Source organism: Talpa occidentalis, unplaced genomic scaffold (assembly GCF_014898055.3).
Source record: "Talpa occidentalis isolate TD23 unplaced genomic scaffold, MPIMG_talOcc4v2.1 talOcc4.2, whole genome shotgun sequence".
NCBI classification, from domain to species: Eukaryota; Metazoa; Chordata; class Mammalia; order Eulipotyphla; family Talpidae; genus Talpa; species Talpa occidentalis.
The window spans coordinates 55,552,913-55,573,507 of NW_023602073.1; the positions used below are offsets into that span (position 1 = coordinate 55,552,913).

The following is a 20,595-nucleotide window of genomic DNA, read 5'->3' on the forward strand; positions in this document are numbered from 1 at the left end:
TTACAAGGGAAGGGGAATGAGGAAATGAATCGCTCAGGGAGAAAAAGCAGGAGGTAAGTTCTTAAATGCGTCCTACCCGTTCCGCTGACCTGGAATCCCAATGACCCGCCAAGTTGGCAAAAAAAAAAAAAAAAAAAAAAAAAAAACCCTAGCTCGCAACCTTCCCTTTGGTGATCATGGGATTTGTAGTTCCCAGTGTCGTGGGGTTGGAGTCCACAAAGCCTGTATGGAGTTTGCTCAGGACATCCTCTCCCACAACATTTGGACCTTGGATATGTTATTTAGCCTCTAGGAATTCCCCTTCTTTATCGATGGTATGAAGGAAGAAAATCTACTCTTTATGGGGTTTTTATTTTTTTTTTATTTTTTTTTTTAAGATTTATTTAGTTATTTATACATGCACTGGGTACAGTCAGAAGCGCGGGAGGGTGAGAGAATTCACCAGAGCCAGAGCGGGGAGCAGAGCAGGCAGAAGGACCGAAGTACACTGCTGAGGGGAGCAGCGGGCGGCAGGAGAGTCTGCGCGCCATGTGGGACCCTCCTCTGGTGGCCGGGGAGCAGCCAGGGATCGAACCAGCCCTGCAGAGGCTGCGGCCAACTTCGCAACCCTGCACTCAACCGTTGCGCCACCGGGGAGGCCCTTTATGGGGTTTTTATAAGAAGTGAATGAGGCTCTAGCATAAACCACCTACTCTGGTATCCAGGTCATGGTAAGCGTGGAGCTCGGGGGCCTTCCACACGGAGGACATGGAAGAAATAACTGCCCTGAACTTGGACCTGAACCTCTGTACCCTGAATCCTGATCATCTGTGAGTCTGCATCAGGGTTTTGTTGAAGATCAAATGAAGCTATGGGTGTAAAGCTCCTCGACAATGCACAGGAACTTGAGCGACTGATAATTGCTAAGCCATTACTGTGGGTTCCTATGGGCTGGGCAGTGCTCTAAGCCATTTGAAGTGTGAACTCATTTAATCCTCACAAGATTCCTCACAGGGTAAGTGAACTGTTAATCCTTCCTTTCCGTCACTCTGTGACTCCGTCCCAGCAGTTAAATTTTTTTTTATGAATTTATAAATCAGAACACTGCCCCAAATTCTGCCATGCCTAAATAGAAAAAATGGGAGGAGGCACTGACACCCCTACTCAAGTAGGACAGAAACAAATCCAGTCCCTAAATGCTCCTCGTTCCTCCAGGGCCCTCAGGAGAAAGCACAGAAAAACAATATTTCCATCAGAGTTTATTCCTCAGAGATGACCACCAGCAACTCATTGCCCTCCATGGCACCATGGTGTCCCCAGAAGGGTCGTTAACCTCCCTCTCTGGATTATAATCACCTCAGAAAAATGGCCTTGGACAGTAACTGGGTTACAGAATATTCCCAGGATTGAGTCCCCCCAAGTCGTGAAAGTTTACATTGGGGCAGCTGGAAAACTCAAAGACTTGGCTGGAGAAACCATAGGATCCAAGATTAATCAGAGGTTTCAGGGCTGTTGTGTGCACAGCAGCAGCATTAAGAGTCTGAATCTCCTTCTCACTGGGAGTGAAAGTTGTCGGTTTCCGGCTCTAGGAAATATGCTCACCTGCAGAAGAAATAAAAAGATATAATAAGGCTTCAACCCCAATTTGACCTCATCACTTGCCTCTCTAACCATTCATGCCAGACCCCTTCATATGGCTATAATGAAATTTCTAGATCCCCAAGGACTAATACAGAAGAGCCATCTTCGGCCTCCTCCCCATAGACACTCCACTGGGCAGAAGAGGAAGCTGAAGGCTCCTCTTTCCTGCTCCAAATCCCAAAATACCATGGCAGCTTAAATCACGCCATTCACCTCTATTGAACCCAGCACTGAACCCTCTACCACCACTCTGCCTCCCAAGGACCAGTAGGCAAACAGACCAACAGAGATATTACCTCCTGGATAACTGGACCCAGGGATGTAAGTGTAGCCTAGAAGAAGAAAATATCAAATTAAAGGATAGTTTTTATGGATAAAAATTTCTGGCATAACTCACAGCAAATAGGACAGCAATGAGATAATCAATCACAAAGAGCAAGTGAGAGAGATCTAGAGTGAGAACAGCCACAGGGGCTCAGGAGCCCCACTCACCAGAGGAGCGATGTCTCCGCCAGCTGAAGAAACCAAAAAAGAAGATGATGAAGCCCAGGCCCAGGGTCACTACAGACACAGAAACCTTCACTGTCTGGATCAGGGACAGCCCAGGAGCTGCAAAAAATAGAAACTTACCAGAACCAACCTCTATTGTTCAGTCCCAAAGCAATTGAATGTCGCCTCTCCTAGCAGGTTCAGTGGTGCTTTATCTCATCCTCAGGGTCTAGCTGGCACCACTCTGCTCCCAAGGAAATGGCCTTTCCTCAAAACCATCCTGTGAATAATTTTATTTCCAGAGTAACCTAGGCGGCCGTCTCTCCAGAGCTAGCACTCTTTCAGACTCTGCCCAATATGGTGGGGCTTCTCAAGGTATCTTCTGTTCTTCCTTCACCCCATGAGTTACCAGTGATTCCACCCCATGAGTTACCTGAGTACTTCTGTGTCCCTACCTGTTCACATCCAGACTTGCCCTGTGTCCTTCCAGAACCAGTCTCCATCCCACTCCATAGGCCCCACTTCTCAGAACTAGTCTTATTCTGAATCATGCACCTCAGGACGGCCTTTCTCATGCTAAAATGAACATTCTACCACCAAAGGAAACTCCCTGTGCCGGGTGTGAAGGAGACTTTGCCAGGAGAGTGCAGGTGAGCCCCGGGGTTCTACTCTGCTCCTCTAGCCCTTCTCAGCTGCCCAATGGCCTGAGTCCACTGGGGCAGGAGAGGGGGGTGGGGAGCTGTTCTCAGCAGCCAGCCTAGGATTCAGTTCCTTGACTCTCTGTAGACACCCTTCCTCTTCCTCATTTCTTCCTTTTTTTTTTTCCAAGAATCCCCAAATCTATGTGCAACTTCCCTTTTTTCCTTTAACTTCTTCCGGTCCTGGGGCCCAAACAATAGTGATGGCTCCTTGTTAATCAGCCCCCAAGCATGCACACCAAATTGGCCCCCAGTCATGGCTTTTTCCTCCTTCATAGAGCAGGAGATCTGCAAATTCAGTACCACCCCCACAGCAAGAGAAAGACCCCTTCTACAACTTTATGTCTCTAATTCCCTTTCCGAAGGAACTGACAACACAATAGTCAGATTCTGAGGATCTTAGAATATTGCATCATAATTTTTGGCTCCAAAATATGGCACCTAATCATATCCCCTTTTCAGGAAAGGCATTCTCCCCTCCATCCTTAGACAAGCACTTGGCATTAACCACATCACCATAGCAACAATAACTAACTCCTTCATTCTTGTAGCCCATTGCTCTGTCTGTTCATAAATCCTTCCTAAATTTCTGCAGATTCACACTCTTCTCAGCATCTTTGTCTCTACACATTCCTTGGATCTATCCACCCCTTGCCTCTGCCAAAATACTAGAGTTCTTTTTGAACCACCCCCTGCACTAGCTCCCTATGTAACTCTAATTCCTCCCACCAGCCATGCACTTACTCCAGTACTGAAGGATGGGCTGGGGAGTCCCAATGTGCTCCACCGCACAAATGTAGGTGTCCCCATAAGAGGGGGATGTGGCTAAGTAGGAGACGGTCTGGTAGGTCCAGTCTCCATTGGGCTGGGCAATCTTGTGGGCGTTGCTGTGAGGGAGGACAGGCTCCCCGTTCTTCCTCCACATGATGTTCACGTCAGATGGATAGAAGCCCCACACGTAGCAGGCCAGCATCACAGGTTCCTTCGTGTTGAAAGGAGTGGTTTTGGCTACTTGCACAGATGGTGCCCCTGCACAGAGGAGAGCATGTGTGTGAAGAAAGGCAACACTGGGTCTTTTCTCCAGCCTGGTCCCTTGCCTACTTCAATTCTTCATGGATTTTCAAACCTACCTCCCACCCCATCCCATTTCACCATACATCTCTTCAAAACCAGAGGTTAGAATTTACTCCAGTTTCATTCTTTTATCTCCCATTCCATCACTGTTCCTCCATTTCTTTTCTCCTCCAAAATTATGTTTGACCACAATAAATAGAAGGTGGAACTGCACTGCAGGCTGTTTCAGAAGTCATTGTATTTAATTTCTAGCACAAAAACTAGCAGTTGTCCAGAGTTGTATGTTGGCATTTGCAAAGGTAGAAAAAGATTTCTTTCCTCAAATCTGGGCTGACAAATTAATGTGCTATATCAAGACTTTTTCCTTGGATAGTTTAAGGAAATAAGCCTAACTCACACTATCTCTTAAATTTGGATGAGTATAGTCCAGGTTAATGAGATTGTTCAAGTCACCATCTTTTACTAGTTTACTAGTTTATTCTCCTAGGAACCCTCCTCATTGCTTCTATCTTCATGCTTTTCAAGCAAAATGTTAAATAAAAAATCTAAGAAATTGTGTTAAAATGCAGATTCCCTAGCCTGCATCCCCAGAAATTCTTATTCCACGGACCTGTAGCAATAATTTTTAACAAACACCTTCTCCAAGCAATTCTGAGAAAGAATACTCCGAAATCACATCTTAAGACACACTACTTTGTCCTATGAGGCTCTTCAAGTTTTATCTAACCCATCTCAAGTTCTCTCAGTGCAAAGAGTTAAGGGTGGGAGAGCAAAGTAGTCAAAACCCTTCTGGGGGCTTTTCCAAATATTCCCATGCATGGGCCCAACCCAGACCTTGAACATCAGCACCTGAGATAAAGAAACACGAGCAATTCAGGAAAAGCCACTCTGGTTATTCTGACACAGCCCTGGCAGAACCTGGCTGTGCACCCTAGGATACCTGTGTAGGAGGAAAACTGCTTACTGCCCCCTCAAAGCAGCTCCTCACAGCCCCAAGCATCCCCTTCCTAAACATCGCCTCCCCTTTTTTAATTCCTGTTTCACCCCACTCCAACCACTTTGTTTCCCCCATAGGGTCACCCCTTCCTCATTTCACATTGCAGCTCCACATAATTTGGACTTCTTTCCTGCCCAAATCTCAAACCCCTCGCCTGCTGAAGGTAGCACCTGGCTTCCCCTCTCCTATCTATGCTTCCTAATAGGCCCCCTTTACTCCTCTCTCCTTACGTGTCCTATTGGTCAGTGATCCCCAGAAGGCCTGGGTGTGTGTGGCACAGTTACTGAGTCCCCTGGACAAGCGCTGGTGCAGGCCTTCAATTTGGTTGAGCTGCTTTGAGATTATATCAGCCAATGGCCTCAGTGTCCCAAATTCACAAGTGGTCATATTGCCCTTGTCTGGATCCCAGCAGGACAGCAAATCCTTGTTGAAAGAAATACAATACGTGAAATCCATTGGAGTCCCATCATCATCCAACAGACAGGTGCTTTCCACGTGGGCAACAAAGCCACCTAAGGGAAACAGGGGGTAGGGAGGGTCAGAGCCTCTGGCGGGATCCCAGCCAGTGAGCCCACCACAGGCTTCCTTCCTCAGCAGCAGATACTGACCAGGCTCCTGCACCGGACTCTCCGAGAGCTCGGACCAAGGGAAGAAATGTTAGAAACCAAAAAGTGCTAAGAACCTGTTTCCTTTTTATGTGACACTAAGCATGGAGACAGGAGTCATTCAAGATTATTTTCCTGTTTAAATATGATGATTTATCCAGGAAGAGACTTTCATAAGGCAAATTATTGAGTAAGAAAAGGGGTCAAAGGAAAGAATCAGCCTTGTTCTGTGCCAAATATATTATTAAATATTTGCTTCCTTCATATTTATGAAGTACTTGCTATGGGCCCAGCAACTGTGCTTGTAGCTGGGATGCAGAAGTAAACAAGACAGCTGATGCCCTTGCTTCCTCCCAGCAGGAAATACACTTACACAAATAACTGTAGAGCTTCATTACCATTAAAATTGCTACAAAGTGCTATGGGAGTTTATAATGGGGAGATAAACTCATCCGGGTGTGGGTGTTTGAATCCAATAAATAGCATAGACCCCTTCCCCAGAAACAAAACAAGAAGGAATGTTCTTACCTGCTCCGGTGCAGCCCAGGCTGAGGCCCAGCAGTAGGGGCAGGAGTGCAGTCATGCTCTGCTCCGGGGAGACAAGGGGAGTTCAGTCACCTGAATCAGCTCTTGCAGGGACCTTGGGTCCTCACCTGTCACATAAGCCCCAGCCTGAGTAGATCAGATGAACTCCAGACACTAAGTGGAATATGGAGTTGCCCAGGTCCCTTGATCCTGACTTAGTGAGTGATTTGCAATTACTCAGCTCCTAGATACTAACCCTGACCCCGACACCCTCCTCTAAGCCAGCCATCCCAACTGAGATGCAGTCAGATTGGCCAGTCGGTGGGAACATGTGTGGAGACAAATCGCTGAGCACCTCCGCCTAGCATCATCAGTTACTAGGTAAATCTCATTCTGCCCTAGGCTTTGCTAGCACTCCTGGTCTTTCTCTGAATTCTTTCCCTGTAAGTGGATTTCCCTAGATCGGTGGAGAAAATTCCCATTATTTGCAGAATATATGCAGCCTGGACAGTCTCTGGTTTAACTGTTTCTTCCCAATGTCCCTAAACGGAGGACAACTCCTCTTGTTCCTTTAGGGGAGGTTACTTAGAAGATACTACATAATGCTTGGTATGATGGGTCCCCTAGGAGACAGGTCCTTCTGGGGCAGGCAGCAGAGGCAGTGCTGCTAAGAAGGAAGGAGGCACAGGAGAAAAACAGTTATTTAGCTTCAAAGCAAGACTTTAGTTTAAGGGAAGCAGTTCTGTCTGTCTCCGCGGTCAGGTCACAGACTTAGAAAATCCCTGTCTGGGCTCCAGTTGCTGCTTCTGTTCTAGCGCGAGGAGCTTCATTTCCTGCTTGCTGCTCTCGGGACCCAAGAACTCCTATCCGCCTACACTATGAGTCATCTGAGGGTAGACCACAGGGCAACTCCTCTTAAACCTCTTGATAAATAGCTGGTGATGGGCCAAGCCCAAAGCACATCAGTCTCCCCCAAATTCAAAACGCCCTTGTGTGTTTCCCTTGCTGGTCCCATCTGTCTGGGATAGGTTCAGGCATTATGAAGCCACTATAAAAATGAGAAAAAGGTCCCTTACATTTTCCCCAAAAAAGACAGATTTTATTTTTTTGTGCTTGCGTCGGCTTTTTTTTTAACTTTCTTTTTTTATTAATTTTTTTTTATTTTTCACATCATTGTTCTTTTTTAAACAATATTTGCTTCCCCCCACCCAGGTGTAATCCCCAGAGAATTTCCTTCCCCAAGGCACCCGTGCACCATCACCTCAGTGCCCTGTGCTCCTCCCTCCCTCCCTCTCATCCCTCTCCCTCCTCCTCCCCTGCAGCATGTCTTTGATTTATAATTGTCTGTTTTTGTTTTGTTGTGTTTTGTACTGTTACTATTTTTTTACACTGATGGCTTATTTGGTTCCCTTATATTCCTGCTATAAGTGAAACCATCCGATATTTTTCTTTTTCCTTCTGGCTTATTTCACTGAGCATAATTCCTTCCAGCTCCATCCACATTGCTGTGAATGGCATGAGTTTATCTTTTTTGATCACTGAATAATATTCCATTGTGTATATATGCCACATCTTCCTGATCCAGTCATCTATTTTTGGGCATTTGGGTTGTTTCCAGGTTTTGCCTATTGTAAATAGTGCTGCAATAAACATAGGGGTACAGGTGTTCTTTTGGACCAATGTTTTGTGTCCTTTGGGTAGATTCCTAAGAGTGAAATTGCTGGGTCATATGGTAGCTCCATTTTTAGTAGACTGAGGAACCTCCAGACAGCTTTGCATAGTGAATGGAGCAGTTTGCACTCCCACCAGCAATGTAGGAGAGTTCCTTTTTTGCCACATCCTCACCAAGATTTGTTGCTGCTAGTTTTTTTGATATGTGCCATTCTCACTGGTGGAAGTTGGTATCTCAATGTGGTTGTAGAGGCATGCTTTATTTATTTATTTTACTTGTTTGTTTGTTTGTTTATACATGCACTGGGTACAGTCAGAAGCGCGGGAGGGTGAGAGAATTCACCAGAGCCAGAGCGGGGTGCAGAGCAGGCAGAAGGACCGAAGTACACTGCTGAGGGGAGCAGCGGGCGGCAGGAGAGGTCTGCGCGCCATGTGGGACCCTCCTCCGGTGGCCGGGGAGCAGCCGGGATCGAACCGGCGCCGCAGAGGTCACGGGCAGCTTCGCAACCCAGCGCTCAACCGCTGCCCTCAATGTGGTTTTGATTTGCATTTCCATGATTATAAGGGATGTTGAACATTTTTCATATGCCTATTGGCCATTTGCATTTCCTCTTTGGAGAAATGTCTTTTCAGTTCTTCTACCCATTTCTTGACTGGATTGTTTACTTTGTTTTTGTTGAGTCGTGTGAGTTCTTTGTATGTCTTTGTGATCGGTCCCTTATTGGTTGTATGGAGTGCAAAAAATTTTTCCCGGTCACTGAGGTGTCTCTTTGTTTTGGTTAATGTTTCTTCTGCTCTACAGAAGCTTTTCAGTTTCATGTAATCCCAGGTGTTTATCTTTTCTTTGACTTTCTTTGCTTTGGGTGATGAGTCTTTAAAGATGTTACTGAGATGTATGTCAAAAAGACAGATTTTAAAGGCAATACATTTCTCTGTTCTGTTGGGAACTATACAATTGATGGATTTTTTTCATCGCAAATTTAAAGCCCTAAATAGGCGTCTTTCTGCTCAACAAGCTTCAAAGGTGTCTATCCTCATCTGAGTTTTTAAAAGTTGTTGGAATTGATTTAATAATATAAGAGGATTTAGAGGGAGTCCCTTGATAGCACACTAATCTATCCTCCCTCAAAGTCACTGGCTCAAAAGAATCTGATATTTATGAAGAAGAATGTAAAGGAAATGAAGAAAGAACCAAAAGTGAAAGAAGGATGAAATCAGAAATGAAAGATTTGCTATTGTTACTAATTAGATAACCGGAGCTCCACCATGTTTCTATGCCACCCCCTCTCTTCACTGTGCCTCAGTGATAAGATTGTTCTATATTCTAACTTTGCCAGTGAACTATCAGTGTGTTGGAGTGAGCAGAAGATGGGGTGCAGGATCCAAAAGTTGAGCTGCTTGTGACAGAGCGCATGCTAAGTAAGCCCTTTACATGCTACCTCATTTAATCTTAAAAGGTCTGCTCATTGTCCTCACTTTACAGTTTCAAAAACAGGTCCACAGATTCCTACCCAAAGTCCAGAGACCTTAATGCCTTTTTTGACACAACTCCCATAGGTGCATAAGTGTACACACAGACACACACACGTGCACACACACTCACAGCTGAGTGTGCCCACATTCACTGCATCCTGGGACTGAGATGATCCACATAAAGGTAGTTAGTGGTGGCCTCCACTAACAAAGGAAACAAGAAAGAGCTACCTAGTCCACCCAAGTCGTATCTTTCTGTTCTCAGAGTTCCTTCTACTGCTCTTAGAACCACTATCTCTTCCACTTTCTCTCTGTATAGTCTCAAAACTGAATTCTCCTACACATACACCCATACACACACTTCCACATACACACACTTCCCCTTTACATCCTCCTCTCCCTCCTGGCAGGAGGCAAGCCTAACAGGAACCAGATCTTGGGAGCCTTTTCAATGTCTGCAAGGCCTGTTCACACACAATTGCTCACCCCATGTCCCTGACCACAGACCCATGTGCTAAGGCTGAGCGCAATGGCCTCTTGTGTTTAGGTCTTTGCTCGGGTAGTCAAAGTAGATGTGAAACCTTCTGTGAGGCAGTAGCAGGAAATGTAGAAGATTTCACTTCTCTATTATTGAGAAGAGTAGGTATTTTTTAGAATAAAGCTGGACAGAAAAACCCAAAGACCTGTGCTTAGTAGAGCGCTGTCTTCCTTCCCCTCTTCCTCCTAACTGGACTTTTTTTTTTTTTTACAGACATAGCTCTGTCCTCCTCCTTGAGTCAACCCAAAAGAATATCTTAATTGCCCCATCCATTGTTGGAGATTTGATAACTATTTAGGTAGCACTAAGACTGAAGAAGTTAGGGATCCCTAGCCAGCTTCCCACCTGCTGTCCCTCTTTTGCTGCCACTGTGCAAGTACCCAAAGAACAAGTCCTCTCCTTACCCTGTGCCTTTTCCCCTAGACCGGCCACCATGTGCCCGAAGTGGACCAACCATGGTGCTCATGCACAAAGCACTCAGGAAACACCCAGGTAGGAAATATGGACTCTGCCCCCACATCTTTCACTCATTGGTCAGTGGGGAGTGAGAACAAACATCTATAAAGAGAAGAGTTTATGATAAAACGAATAAGCAATAAAAGCCGGAGGACTTGTGGGTGTAGTAGACAAGGAGATCTCTCCATGTAAAGGGCCTGGAGGTAAGCCTTGGATTCTGGGCTAGGTTCATGTCGGAGAAGAGGAAGGCAGCTGGCATAGCAGTCCAGGCATACAGCTCTACTCTACAAACTTGACAACTGGATGAGGTGCTGCTGGGGGTCTACCAGGAGCCAGGGCTGGCTAAATAAGAAACTACAAAAATGCCACCAGCATTGCACATTAAAGGAAATGTGGTCTCACGCTTTTCCTGAGAGTTTGGCCATAATAATAAATCGCTTCTGAGTACTTCCTAACTTCTCTGTAAGTTCCCATGTTCCTCTTCTGGGCGGATGGTTTCAACCCATAATCTAAAACCAATAGCATGAGACCACACTCGTGACTTCCTCCATGTCTTCAAAATTACACCCATATGCACCTGCCAGGATTACATCACTCTTAGTCTGTCCAACCTCACCCTCCACACCATCTCTACCTCTCCTCTGGCCTCAACCCCTCTCTTCACTATCAGAATTCACTGCCCTAGATCCTGATTCTTAGGTAATTCCTTCATCATGCTTCCTTTCTGCAGCTAAATTACTTGAACTACTAAGGGATATCCTACCTGATTTGTTACCACAACTCTTGAATGTTATTATCTCTGCCAAGAGAAAGTGGAGGTAGAGGGAAGTTAGTGGTTGCCCAGAGTTACCCAGATATTAAGTAACAGAACCTGAGTCTTGGACTCAGTATTTATGACTCTAGGTTCTACACTCCTAAGAGTCAATTTGCAAATTGCTGATAATTTATGGTGACAATAAAAACCATCACATATGAAAGTATAAGAATTTTATGATAACTATTAAAGTACCTAAATTGAAGTCCTCAAGAAGTGAAAAGGCATACCATATTCATGAATGGAGCATTCTAACATATTAAGAAAGTCCATTTCTCCCATATTGTTAATATAAATGCTGTTCCAACTAAATCATAGGGAGATTTTGGAAGAATTTGATGTACTGACTTCAAAATGTACATAAAATAATGCCCATGAATACATTACACATTTCTAATAAATATGAGTAAAGTGAACTTTTGGGGACAAAGGAATGGAAACTAGCCCTATCAAATATTAAAGTATACTAAAAAGCCATAATAATGTGATACAGACACAGAAACTGACAAACAAAGGAAACTGAATGATTCAGAGATCAGACATGCATATAGAGGAACTTGGCATTAAATCCCTGGGAGTAAGTGAAATATTTGGCTAGCAGTACTAAGAAAATCAATTTACTCTTTGGAAGAAAGGATGTTATATCCTCATTCACACAACATAAAAAAAAAAATTCCAGATCAATAAAGCTCTAAATCTTTAAAAAAAAATAATATTAGTAGAAACACAAGTGGGATATAACCTATCACCAGGTAAATATAAGGCAAAGCTTTTTTACCCAGAATGATTCATCAGAAAAGAAGGAATTACCTTATGATAAGCCCTTAGGTTTTTTCCTTCCCAAATTACAGTCAATATCTCAAAACTATTCAGAGAAGATACATCATCCTAGAATGATCTCATAATAAATACATTAAAATTAAAATAAAATTATTTTATGGAATGTGAGTGGAAACAGCAATATACCGATATTAATATTCTATGTAATGAAATATGTGATTTTAAATTTATAGGTTAATAACTAAAGAAAGGTTAAAATAATGTGATACAGACACAAGAACTGACAAACCTAGGAAACCAAATGACTATCTCTGTAACTTCTATCACCCTAAAACTTTAAATACTGAAATTGGCCAAAAAACTTTTAAAATATTCTCATTGATAAAATGGAGTACCACAATGTCACCTTATATTCCAGCAAAAAAATTGCAACTTTGCCTCCTTGGGGTTGGGAGGGATTTCTTAAGATCATAAAAGGATAAGCCATAAAGGTTTGGGCTGTCAAAATTAAGTAATTCTATTCAGAGGAATTGTATACAAATTTAACTGAGAGAAGCAAGCTGGAAGAAGGCATATGCAATCATTATACTGATAAGAATACAGACTACATAGAATATATAAGAAATCCCCACAAATCTACAAGAAAATGCAATTTTCAAAATAGATAAAAGATGCGAATCAGCAATTCACAGGGAGCAAAATCTATGAAAAGATGTTCAGCTTCACTAGTAATGAGAAAAAGGCAAATCAATTAAAAAAAGATACCACTTTCCACCCATCACATTGCCAGCATTTGAAAGTAAAATAATGTTAAGTGTAAGTGACATTAAAAGAAAATGAGAACTACCATGCTCTGTTGGTAGGAGTGTAACCTGTTTATGATCCCCAAATTATAAGAAATTATGAACTCACTACAGAAAAAAAATGAACACAGGAATCAAGGCAGCCTATTCTTATTTTATCTTTTGTTTAAAGATTTATTTTATTTATACAAGAACTGGGGTACAGGCCAGAGGCACAGGAGGGTGAGAGGATTCACAAGAGACAGAGTGGGGAGCAGAACAGGCAGACGGACGGAAAACACTGCTGAGGGGAGCAGCAGGCACGACAGGAGAGGTCTGCCACACCACATGGGTATCTCCCTGGCCAGCCAGAAATTGAACTCACACTACAGAGGCTGCAGACAGCTTCACAGTGCTGCATTCAACCTGCTGTGCCACTGGGGAGGCCCATGGCAGCCTATTCTTGAGAGGAAAGTCTTGGTAGGTGTATTTGAGAAGAATGTGCTCTAAGTCTCAGAGGAGCTCAGAGCAGATCAGTGAGGGCTGGAGGATTAAGGATAGGCTCATGGATGTGGTCAACAGGTTGGATTGACAGCAATGGTTACGGTGAAAACAAACTGAGGAGAAAAAAAAAAAAGGCATTTGGTGAGAAGAAAAAGGCTGGGCAAATGTCCTAAAGTGAAGACAGACATGATATTTTCAAAGAACAATGATGAAAACAGATTCATTCAAAAACTGGATTCCTTCTAGAAAGAGTGGGTAATATTTTTAATTAGGAAAGAGACATTATACCGGGGAGGGTCTTGAATGCTTCTCAAGTATTACAAGTGACACTTCACAGAATGTGTAATCAGAGGGCATCAGACCTAAGCCCATCATTTCACAAGTGGGGAATTTGAACAAATATGATTTGTTTAAAGTCATACAGCAAAATACAAGCAGCTTTAAGGCTTGACTGATCAGCAATTTATGGATATATTGGATAATAGATAGAAATCAGGAAGAACTAGGGAACACTAGAGAGAGAAGTAGAATGGTAAAGTGAAGAGAAAAAAGAAAGATATGTCAAGGGAGAAAACACAGTCCATGAAGTTTGATTCAAAGTAGGTCCAGGACAGAAAGCAGGTGATGCTTGTAAGTTTCCCTCTGAAAATTCTTACTGTTATTGAGTGCCTTTTCTCTGTCCTAAACATTATTCTAATATTTTCTATAGATATTAACTTATTTAAGTTTCACAACAACCTTTGAGGTGGGCACCATAGTTATCATCATCTTTTTACAGAAAATGGTAGGGAAGCACAGAGAGGTTAAATAATTTACCCAAGGACACACAGCTGAAATTTGACAGTTAAACAATTGAACTCCCAGCAGTCTGGTTCCAGAGCCCACTTTTTTTTTTGTAATGGGAAATGAGGTTCCAGAGGTGATGGGCTGGTACAAATCTGATGTGCTTTTATAGAGCATTCTAAAGACTTTAGTTTTTACTCTGATTGACAAGAAAAGCCATTAAAAGGTTTTAAGCTGATGAGTGGTTTAACAAATGATAGTCCTGTCTGACTTTTGAAAAGACCAGTACAAGTTATGGCATACAGAATAGGGCAATACCAAAAATGCTATAGAATATGGGGAATACTGTAGAGGGCAGGGGTAGAAGCTAGAGGGATGATTAATAAGCCATTTCTTTCTTTCACTTTCCAGATCCAATTCATGAGCAAATCCTGCCAGTGCTAACTTCACCACTTCTCCCACATTTATTACCTCAGTCTGATCATCACTGTTATGTAGATAACTGCAGTGGCTCCAGAGCTCACACTCTTAACCAATACACGTGTTGCTCTGAGATGAGATGGTTCAGAGGGGGTGTCAACCTCTGGGAACAATTGGATCTTTTCCCTGGTACAACATGAACAGACTCCCTCACCAATACTAGTGAGATCATTTTACTCTTAACCGTAATGCCACCTCTTCCTCCAAAGCAAAGCCCTGAACCTAAGCAAAGCAAGAAAACAAGCCCATGTAAGGCAATTTCCCCCCACAGTCATATGCCCCACCCCCACCCCCCACCCAGGACGGTCACATTCTCCTTGGATAGTCCACTCAGGCCAAAACCCAGCTTGTATGAGCAGTTTGCAGGCTGCTCACACCTCAAGAGCTTGATACACTGTTTTCAAGAACTGACATGACTGAGTTGAGTGGCATCTAAAGGCTTTTTCCCTCACTCCTGAGTTTCTGTTTTCCCAGCTATGCAGAGGGTGGAAGGGAATTACACATTTTTCTAGGCAACCTATATTAGGCATAAACATTTTCACAAATTATAAAGTGTGAGAAACACACACAGTTTCCTTCATCATTATGTAAACAGATTATCAGAAAGCAGCTCTGCCTTCATTTCTCACATATTTTGCACAAACTGATAGTAGAAAAAGTAGTCATGTGGTACTGAGACGGGGACAGGAGTCTAGGGAGGAGTTAGGGGTTTTCCCATTTTCCCTCCTGACTGAGGAGCAAGCTGTGTTCAGGTAAAGGCGTGTCAAATTTGGAATGACAACTCACTCAGGCTGAGATATCCAGAAACAAATACCATGAGTTAAGAAAGAAGTCACGGGGACTCCCCGGTGGCGCAGCGGTTGAGCACTGGGTTGCGAAGCTGCCCGCGGCCTCTGCGGCGCCGGTTCGATCCCCGGCTGCTCCCCGGCCACCGGAGAAGGGTCCCACATGGTCCGCAGACCTCTCCTGCCGCCCGCTGCTCCCCTCAGCAGTGTACTTCGGTCCTTCTGCCTGCTCTGCTCCCCGCTCTGGCTCTGGTGAGTTCTCTCACCCTCCCGCGCTTCTGACTGTACCCAGTGCATGTATAAACAAAACAAACAAACAAATAAATAAAACATGCCTCTATTAAAAAAAAAAAAAAGAAAAAAAAAGAAAGAAGTCACACTTATACTAAGGAATCAGATTTATTGTCTTAAAACAGGAAGGCATGTGATTGTGAGAGGATGGTCACTCTTGGTTCCCCTGAATGCAAGTCCAGGCACAGCAGAGCCCCCAGCTGAGAAACATGTACACACACACACACACACACACATCCTAGGAACTTCCGCTCTGAGAAGGCAAGATCCTGGACTGACGGGAGAAATCTGAGCACCTCGTGCTTGGATGGTCAGAACTGTTGGCCTCAGATTCTGGTAGGAAGAATCAGCCTAGGAGAGAGAGAGAAGGATGGAGGGAGTTCCTAGGGGGACCACCCTCCTTCCCAAAGGCCCCCCTGCTGCCTGCAGCACACCTACAGAAGTTGATCTCTCCTTGTTCCCCAATCATCTGCATGCACCCTTCCTTCCCTAGATCCCAGAGTCTCTCCTCTCCCCTTCAAAGCCATTCCTGTGACCTGTGTGTATGTGTGTGTATGTAACCAGAACCCCATGATGTCCGACACAAGCTTCCCCTCCCAAAGCCTGAGGATCTTCCATGTCCTCTTAATGCCACAGGAGAATCCTGGCATGCCCCCATGTATCTGGCCTGGACACTGGACCTGGCACACACAGCTTGCCCAATCCTCCAGGTCCCCAACATACCACCAGAGCAAGGCCTTTGGGAGTAGGTGATGAGGATTAAGCCGACCATGATGCCAAGCACACCCAAGGCAAAGGCTATCCCACACAGCACATTCTCCAGAAGATCTGAGGGCAACGCATTTCCAGGTACTGGAAAAAAAGAAGAGCCAGTCAGCCTGGAGACTGGATTGGGCAACCACCCACCCAAGGGAATGATGTGGGTATCTGGGATGACAGAGGAGAAACTAAGGCGTGGAAAATTGAGGTTGTCTCCAAGTGAGAATGAACTACACAAGGTCCAAGTGGAGAGAGAAAGCCCTCCCTTGGGTCTGTTTCTCCACCCCTCCCTAAATCCCACCCCCAACCCCTGCAAGAACCAGGTTTCCAGGGAGAAGGGTCTCACCCCAATAGGCAATTGCTGTGTAGCCGTCAATCTCATGAGTCACAAAGCAGGCATAGAGGTCAGAGGCTTCTGGTGTAAAGTTTAAGTAAGAAAAGGCCTGGAAGCTGAGTCCATCAACAGCTGAGATGAAAGTGGGCCCTGTTCCCTCCACAGGGCCCAAGTTATGCTGCCAGTTCACCGTCAGCGTGGGTGGGAAGAGATTACTGACATAACAGACCAGTGTGTTGGGCTTGCCAAACTCCAGGGGCTTCAGTGTGAACAACTCAGCAACAGGGATCCCTGGAGGAGAGGGGGTTGAGGGATGAGAGAAGACAGAGGGAAGGGAACCTCTAGTTAAGCTGGTACCCCCTGTTTCAAAGGGACATAGCATTTGGAAGGAAGCCAGAGAGAGACAGAGTCAATGGGGATGGGCTATGGGAGAAGAGATGAGGGAGGAATTGGAGCTCTGAGGGAGGTCTTGTTCCAGGCAAGACCTAGAGGTGGAGTCAGAGGCTGAGCCCCATCCAGGCCACTAGGACCCATCTGCCCTGACTGCCTGCAGCACTTCCTGTCTAGACCTCACCACAGAATCAAATCACATGCATCTCATCAAAACAAGCACATTGAGGCCTCCCTGGTGGCACAAGGGGTTATGTCTCAGCACTATGAAGCAATCTGCAGTCACTCCAGCACAAGTTTGATCCCCTGGCCAGAGAGGTAACCCACATGGCACAGCAGACCTCTCCTGTCTCGCTGGCTGCTCCCCTCAGCAGTATTTCAGTAGATCCGCCTGTTCTCCCCACTCTGTCTCTGGTGAATCCTTTCGCCCCCCGCACCCCTGACCTACACCCCAGCTCTTATATGCATAGATAAATAAATCTTTTTTTTAAAGATTTGTTTATTTATACAAGAACCGGGGTATAGGCCAGATGCACGGGAGGGTGAGAGGATTCACCAGAGACAGAGCGGGGAACGGAACAGGTAGACTGACAAAATACACTGCTGAGGGGAGCAGAGGGCGAGACAGGAGAGTTTTGCTTCACCATGTGGGATTCTCGCCAGCCAGCCAGGATCGAACCCGCACTGCAGAGGCTGCAGACAGCTTCACTGTGTGGTGCTCAACCACCTGGGCTACCAGGGAAGCCCAATAAATAAATCTTAAAAAAAAACCACACAAGTACATCATCAGATATTCCCATTACCCCTTGCATATTGCTGAGTAGCACAAGTGCTAATAATCAAGACATCATTTGGTCGCTGTTGAAGTCATCACATTTTCCATCAATAGTTTTGAATACTTTTTGAAGGCACTTTTTTTCTGCCTCACAAAAAAACAAAAACAAAAACAAACAAATGAAAAAACCAGAGTACAGACCATGAGTGGTAGAAAATATAAAAGGTAGAATGAGTGGTAGAAAAATAAAGGTGCAGGATCAGAAGCCATCAGAGACAGGGAGCTGGTGTGGAGGGAATAATTCAATGTACAGTTTAATGAGGTTAAGAATGTAGCCCCCTCCCTTTGCCCCCAGAAAGCCCCCTGACCTCTAGACACTGGGATTTGTCCTTCAAAGTATGGGCCTACTTTCTTTGTCAAAAATGAGCAGAACTCTTTGTCAAATAAAATGTTGGAAATATCATCAGACTCCTGAGCCCAGGCAGCGAATTCAGGCAGGCGAGGCACTCGAGTTTTCTGGGAAAAGTCGAAGGAGAAGAGATAGTCCCCATCGTAGGTCTCGGAGAGCCCAAACATGGGAGTCGCGTTCTGGCAGAACATCGTGTGCATGAACGTGTGGTTTTGCAGCTCATGCCGCCACACTGGAGTCAGAGCTGCAAAGGAGACAAGGCAGGGTTCAGAGGGTGGGTGACTCCTCCTCCTCAGTTTAGAAAACATCAAGGGCTGCTTCAGGGAGGAGTCATCAGGCATAACCCCCTCCAGTGTCTGTTATTTAACTCTTCCCCCATTTGAGGGTGCAGCAGAAATTACAATGGGACCTCTCCAAACTTCCTCTGCCCATATTAAGGCCAACTGCCTAATGTAACTTGGAAGAGGGGCACAATCGAAAGTGACAGATTCAGAATCACAAAGTTAGGGGAGGAGGTGTGCACTGCACAAAAGCAGGCATCCAGACAAGGAGGTGAGAAACTGAAGTTGACTCCACGCGCTGCTCTCCAAGCAATGCATCCTCCCAAAGGGGAGACCTGTGCCTCATTCACAGAAGGTACTGAGAGTGAAAGAATGGACCCTGCCCCATGCCACCCCCTGCCCCATGCCACCCCCAGACACACACAGCAGACTGAAAACCAATTTCCCGTCTTCTCATCAGATTTTCCCTGGCACCCAGGCCTCACTTTCACTCCCTCAGTGCTCCAGATCTTGCAATGACAAGATTGGGGGAAATAATCCCACAACTCCAGGAAATAATCCCTATTCTTAGAAACTCCTGGCAGGAATCCCCCCCAACCAAAAAGGAAACCCACCAAATACCCAGCACACACTACCCAGACTGGCAATTAAAGTAAGAGGGATCATCTAGATTATTCTTCCATTCTGCACCAGCCCTTACAGAGAAGGAAACTAAAGGCTAATAAAATTTAAAGTTTCAAGAACCGCAAAGTGAGATGAGTAATCTCCTAAGTAGAATAGTGGAAATAACATTCACTCAGTTCAAATATCAGTTCTACCACTTTCCACCTGCGAGAACTTACACAAGTTACTTCAAGTCTCATTTCCTTCATCTATAAAATGGACATAATTAACCTCTGCTTGGAGGGATGTGGAAAATGGACTTTTCAAAGCACCTCTGACACCCACCCATCCCTAGAAGCCCTCTTTTCCCATCCTGCTCTAGTTCCTACTATCCCATAATACTTTCACCACTTGCAAAGCCCAAGGCTCTTCTCCAGATGCTCTGGATTGGCCCCCCAGACCACGCCTGTGGGGACTGCAGTAAAGAGGAGGCGCTGTCATACCTCCAGATGCGGTCCAGGAGAGGGGTAGCAGCCACAGTAGGTGGAGCAGCAGCGGTGGCAGCGCAGTTCCTAGCCTCCGCTCTAGAACCATCTCTTCGCACCACCATCTACTAACAACAATCTGGCCCGGCTTCCTAAACTCCCCGCCCAGAGTATGTTGCGCCTGCTCACTTCCAATAGGTGGCTTTTTCATTTTGGCTCGACCAATCACAGAAGGGTCGGGTGTAACATCATCAGTCGCTAGGGAGAGACCTGAGACCAGCCACCTCCCGAAGACGTGGCTCTTTTAGCAGGCATGGTAGGGTGGGTACCTGCACTGGGGAGACTGGAGCAACGTCTGCCTCCTGGTGAGGATATCGCGTTAGTGAGACTGTCAGCCTCAACCTGTAACCCAAGCAACGGGCTCTTTAGAGCAGCGCCGCCCCGCGGCAGAACACCGCGGTGAAGAAGCTCATCTTCCCACGGCAAACCCCAGGGCTCTTCAGACTCCACCTTCTTCTTTCCTATCTCTTCCCTTTCTCAGAAAGGTATTCTCCTTCAGGAGTTAGTTCTATTCCTCCTGCGGAAACACACGATTTTTTTTTTAAGATTTATTTATTTATTTATACAAGCACTGGGTACAGTCAGAAGCACAGGAGGGTGAGAGAATTCACCAGAGCCAGAGCAGGGAGCAGAACAGGCAGAAGGACCGAGGTACACTGCTGAGGGGAGCAGCGGGCGGCAGGAGAGGTCTGCGCGCCATGTGGGACCCTCGCCGGTGGCCGGGGATGGAACCGGCACTGCAGAGGCTGCCGACAGCTTCACAGCCCAGCGCACAACCGCTGCGCCACCAGAGGAGGCCCAACACACGGATATTTTAGTAAGTGTTAGGTACTGGACCTAGTGATATAAATACAAGCTAACCGAGGCATAGTCCTGCTGTCAAAGAGTTTAAAGTCTAGATAGGGAAGGGGTGTCAATAGATGAATAATTACAACGTAATGTATTTGAATAAGAATGTGCCAGGTGTTTGGGAAGTAGTAGTTCTTTGAGGATAGGAGAGTAATAGGTGGGGCATAATCAAGAAGGGTTCTAAGAATCTTGAAGGAGAAACAATTTGACCAGCAGAACGTGAGGTCGAGAAAAGCATTCTTGGCCAAGGGTAAGCAAAGGTGCCAAGGTCAGAGGTGAGAGGTG

General features: G+C 45.3%; 2 protein-coding genes across 2 annotated transcripts; both read right to left on the reverse strand.

The window, feature by feature from the left end:
- Nucleotides 1-500: 500 nt before the first annotated feature.
- LOC119253282 (HLA class II histocompatibility antigen, DM beta chain) lies at nt 501-6,287 on the reverse strand. Its single transcript, XM_037520864.2, has 6 exons — nt 6,012-6,287; nt 5,109-5,390; nt 3,552-3,836; nt 2,113-2,229; nt 1,917-1,952; nt 501-1,581 (listed from the first exon to the last, which is right to left on the reverse strand). Exons 1-6 carry the CDS (start codon nt 6,064-6,066, stop codon nt 1,565-1,567), a joined length of 792 nt encoding a protein of 263 aa, XP_037376761.1. The 5' UTR covers nt 6,067-6,287; the 3' UTR covers nt 501-1,564.
- Nucleotides 6,288-15,465: 9,178 nt separating this feature from the next.
- LOC119252323 (HLA class II histocompatibility antigen, DM alpha chain) lies at nt 15,466-19,722 on the reverse strand. Its single transcript, XM_037519495.2, has 5 exons — nt 19,420-19,722; nt 17,992-18,276; nt 16,471-16,749; nt 16,089-16,217; nt 15,466-15,716 (listed from the first exon to the last, which is right to left on the reverse strand). Exons 1-5 carry the CDS (start codon nt 19,610-19,612, stop codon nt 15,712-15,714), a joined length of 891 nt encoding a protein of 296 aa, XP_037375392.1. The 5' UTR covers nt 19,613-19,722; the 3' UTR covers nt 15,466-15,711.
- Nucleotides 19,723-20,595: the final 873 nt, after the last annotated feature.